Source organism: Vollenhovia emeryi, unplaced genomic scaffold (genome assembly GCF_000949405.1).
Source record: "Vollenhovia emeryi isolate VEMERY1.0 unplaced genomic scaffold, V.emery_V1.0 DF939829.1, whole genome shotgun sequence".
NCBI classification, from domain to species: domain Eukaryota; kingdom Metazoa; phylum Arthropoda; class Insecta; order Hymenoptera; family Formicidae; genus Vollenhovia; species Vollenhovia emeryi.
Window position 1 is genome coordinate 5,763 of NW_011966537.1, and position 4,882 is coordinate 10,644.

The following is a 4,882-nucleotide window of genomic DNA, read 5'->3' on the forward strand; positions in this document are numbered from 1 at the left end:
TCCCCTGCCGACCAGCGCGGCCGGCGCGGCCGGGAGCGAGCGAAAGGCTCGCCGTAGTTAGCCGTCGGGGACTGCCCGGCGGAAGATTGCACGTCGTTGTGAGACGGGCCGATCCGTCGATCCGAGTACCCCGTCTCGCGGGCAAAGCGCCCCGGCCGAGTGTTGCGTGTGCGACGGTATTCGTACCGTTCGCGAGAAAATTACTGTCGAGTGCGTCCGTGTCGTCCGCGTAGGGTTTATCGCGTATGGATAATTTCTGCCGTTGGGTTCGCGCCGGATTGTTCCGTGTCGTCGAGTGTATCGTGGCGAGTTGTTCCCCCGATCTCGGGGCTTGTACTATATATTGTTGCCCGCGACGCCGCCCGTTATAGCGGCCGCTCAACCGGCTTGTTAACGCCGCCTTATATTAAACCCGATTTTATTTATATTATTTTTCTGAGTTTCTTTTCGTGTACGTCTCCCTCTCCGTGTGTCTCGTCCGTCGTGTGAATTTCTTAAGTCCCGTAGCCTCTGGAATCTTGTGGCGTCAACCACCACCCCGCCCCTCTACCGTTAGGCGAGCTAGCCTGCCCGTGGCGAGGGCCGATACCTGCCGTTCGTGCTATTTCGCGGGTATCGCGACGTGACGCGTGAAAGACCGCGTCTGGCGCCCAATCTTCGCTTTTCGCGTCGAACCTTCGGCTTTCGGCACGGTACGCGCGGAGCTACCGAGATCCTGTTCCTTTCCGGCGCGTTATCATTTCCCCCCCCCCCCTTGGTTTTTGACGACGACTCGATCCGTCCGCATCCCGCGCTTCTCGCGCCCGGCGACCACACTCCCCGTCGTCGGCGCGCACCTTCGCCTAAGACCCGCGCGCGACAGCGAGAGCGGGACGGCAGCACCCGTCCGTCCACGTATCACGGGAGGACGGAGAAAAGTAGAAAAGAGAGAATAATCGTCGCAATATATATATATATATATATTCATGACCATTGTTTAGGCCCGTTCCATTGGAGCGTTTTGGGTCTCTCTCGTGCTCCTGTTGTTGGCAGGGATGTCTGCTGTGACTTTTGGTAGTCGTTATTTCCTTTTATTGGTATTGTTTTGGGGGTTACCATCCTTCGCTAATTCTCGCAAAATGTCGAGAGGCGCGCAAGCGAGGCGTGAACTCTGTTGTCGTCGGATGCAGGAGCTCCAGGTTGGCTCTGACGGCGGAAGATGGTCCTCAGGAACGATTGGAGTTTCTGGCTCGCTATCCTGCGGTAGCAAAGATTGCTGGAGAGTTTGAGATTTCGCATCTGAAGAGGCTTCAGGAGGCAACCGCGGATTTTGATACGGAGGATGAAGTGCGGACCCAGTTCGATAAAATCCATTATAAGATAAAGGCCAAGTACTTCGCGCTCACCAGTGTGCCTCGGTCAAACGAGGCTGATCCGGAGTAATCGCGCCTCGTTTCCGCCTCAAAGGTAAAACTGCCCAAGATAGCGTTGCCCGTCTTCTCGGGGGACGCGTCTTTTTGGCCGTCATTCATCGCGTTGTACAACACTTTGATACACCACAATGGGCAGCTGGCGAACATTGCAAAATATCAATACTTGTTGGCCTCGTTATTGGGAGAAGCGCTTCAGGTGATAAAGAACGTGAAATTCGACCCGGACCACTATTCCATCGCCTACGATTTATTGATTGAACGATATCAGAACAAGCGGAGGTTGTCCACGAATTATTGGCATTCCCTGGTACATGCTAAGCCACTGAAGACGGATTCAGCAAAGGCGTTGCGCCAACTGTTGGATACATTCAACGCAAATACTCGGGCGCTGCAGATGATGGAGTTCCCGGTCGATTCTTGGGATTTCGTCTTGTTCAATACGCTATTGGACAAGCTCACCCCATCTCTCCAGGAGAAGTTCGAGGCGGAGCATCGAAAAACAGAGATTCCCAAATATGCTCAACTTACGGCATTCCTTGGCGAATATATTAAGGTTTTTGCATCAATGACTGAGAGGATGGGATCCATAACTGGACATCCCTCGAAGTCAAAGGCCTTGGCATCCTCCTTCGTGGCGAGCGTGGATTCCTGTCCAGTCTGTGGAGAATCACATCTCGCGGCGAAGTGTTCTCGTTTTTTTAAACTGCCTCCTAAGGAGAGGCACTCAACTGCCAAGAAGCTAAAGATGTGCTTCAACTGCTTGCGTCTCGGTCATGGGCTTGGAGGGTGTACATCGACGTGGACTTACCGGGAGTGCGGAGCCAAGCATCACACGCTGTTGCATCTTCCGGTTTCGAAATCTACGGTGACCTCGGCGGTTACCGGCACCTCCTCTGACTCAGTAGCTGAGACGGTTTCTCTCGCACAAGGAGACGAACCTCTCGTTACCACGACGAGTGTTTCTCGGTCGAACTCCATCGTCCTGTTGTCGACTGTACGGGCCGAGGCTTTGGACGTAAATGGTGCTCCATTCTCTGTTCGCATCTTACTGGATAGCGCTAATCAAGCGAATTTTATTACCGAGAACTGCATGCGGAGAGGAGGTTTTAGTCGGACCAAGAAGCACACAGTAATCATGGCGGTGAACAATGCCAGAGCAGCTACCACCCGGGGTAATGCCTCGTTCGTAATTCAACCGTGTGGCCAGAGTGATACTCGTATTCCCATTGAGGCTACAATTCTACCGTGGATCTCTGCCCAATTGCCTGGCAGTCACATTGAGAGCGAGCCTTGGAATCATTTGGATGGGCTCAAGCTTGCCGATCCGCACTATCACCAGCCAGGTCCTATTGATGTGCTAATTGGAGCTGATGTGTTTACGTCCTTACTGCAGGATGGTCGTCGAGTGGGAGCAAGAGGTGAACCGGATGCATTCAACACTATTTTCGGATGGGTCCTCCTGGGTTCCGTATCATCGCGCGCACCGCGCCCGGTGCATTCCTTCTTGACTCTTGACACATCTGATGACTTCCTCAGTCGATTTTGGCAGTTGGAAGAAGTTCCTGATATCTCTACAAACTCGGAGGAAGACAGGAGATGCGAGGAATTATTTGCGCGAACTACACGTCGTGAAGTCTCAGGTCGTTTTATAGTATCATACCCCCTTTGTAGGGGACAATCCTTGTTTTGTTGATTCACGCCAAATGGCTATAAATAGATTTCGCTCGCTTGAGCGTAGATTTCGATCGGATGCAGGGTTTAAGGTTGACTATCACCAGTTCATGCAGGATTATCTGGATAATGGTCACATGGAATTGATAACCCAGCCATTCCCAACGGACGGAGCTGTTTTCTACTTGCCTCATCATGGGGTGTTGAAACTAGATTGTACAAAGACAAAACTGCGAGTAATATTTGACGCGTCGGCCGTGTGCAGCAATGGGTTGTCGCTTAATCGAACGCTGTTGGCCGGTCCGAAGCTGCAGGTAGACATAATGGCTATTTTGTTAAGATTTCGTTTTGGAACAGTGGCACTATCCGCGGATGTAAAGCAAATGTTCCGTCAAGAATGGCTAGATCCTAGTCAACGTGACAGAGAATTGTTTGGCGCTTTACGGAGGAGGCTCCGATTGCAGATTATCGATTGAAAACGGTTACCTTCGGGATCGCACCTTCTCCCTATCTAGCGGTTCGTTGTTTACTGCAACTGGCGACCGGGTGAAGGGCGTTATTCTTTGGCCTCAGCCGCTTTGAAGACATCGCTTTACGTGGACGACATAGTGGTGAGCGTGCATTCGGTGGAGGAAGCCCGGGAGCTTCAGAGACAACTGCAGCAGCTACTCGCAAGTGCAGGTTCGAGTTCAGAAAATGGAGCAGCAGCCACCCAGCTGTTCTGGGCGATCTGGATCCCACCCTTTGTGACCGTTCGCTGCTCTCATTTGAATCAGCGGAAGAACAGTTTCTGAAGATATTGGGACTTCGCTGGTATGCCCAATCAGATAGCTTCGGTTTCCAGGTCAACCCATTGAGCAGGGAATGTACTAAGCGCACGATTCTCTCGGAAGTGGCGCGAATATTCGATCCATTAGGCTTCTTGACTCCTCTCACGTTCGCAGCCAAGCGCTTGATACAAAAGCTATGGGTATTGAAGGTCGACTGGGATGATCAACCCCCCGCCGAGGTATGTTTACGTTAGGAAAGATACAGATCAGAATTACCTGCGCTGGCTTCGATACGCGTGCCTCGCGCTGTTGCGGTGAAGCGTGTAGTGAGACGTGATTTGCATGGATTTTGTGCTGCAAGCGAACAGGGCTATGGAGCCGTGGTCCCAGCAAACACAGATATACAGGGTGAGTTTTTTATTTTGAGACAACGAAAAATCTCGAGAACTGCACATCAAATAAAAAAAAGTTTCAGACAAAAGTTGTATGGTTTCGAGGGGGCCATAAGACGGTACCATAGGTTTGACCTTGAAGAATTATTTGAAGGTCACATAAAGGTCACACCAATTTTTTTAAATGGCATCCCCTATTTTTTATTACATATTTTTGTAGCTAACCTCGAGAGCTTTCCAAAACGCTATAATAAAGTATTTTTTTATTAAGAACTTTTTAAGTTATTAAGGTTTGAAAGTTCCAATATTTTGATGTAAATTACAAAATATCTTGTAAACTATTCATTTTTTATCATCTTACCTTAATACTTTTTTGAACAGAATAATGATACAAATCAACTGGTGTAAAGAAAATAAACAATTTTGTAACAAGCAATAAAAAAATTTTTTTTATTGATTTGTTGAGCCAGTTGATTTGTATCATTATTCTGTTCAAAAAAGTATTAAGGTAAGATGATAAAAAAATGAATATTTACTTGATTGAATTTTAATTGGGTAAATATTTACCCTTACATAGCACCCGCCAATCAACTTCCGTTTGACCTTGATGTTGACCTTGACCCCAAGGAAGTCAAGG

At 49.3% G+C, this 4,882-nt stretch overlaps 1 protein-coding gene across 1 annotated transcript in view; it reads left to right on the forward strand.

Moving 5' to 3' along the window:
* LOC105556710 overlaps positions 1 to 4,107 on the forward strand; it is a 9,048-nt gene extending 4,941 nt beyond the window's left edge. Inside the window, exons 3-6 of the mRNA XM_012003801.1 lie at positions 1,170 to 1,389; positions 1,447 to 3,052; positions 3,168 to 3,513; positions 3,657 to 4,107. Of these exons, the coding sequence (XP_011859191.1) occupies positions 1,170 to 1,389; positions 1,447 to 3,052; positions 3,168 to 3,513; positions 3,657 to 4,107 (2,623 nt within the window). The remainder of the gene's footprint in view (positions 1 to 1,169; positions 1,390 to 1,446; positions 3,053 to 3,167; positions 3,514 to 3,656) is intronic.
* Positions 4,108 to 4,882: the final 775 nt, after the last annotated feature.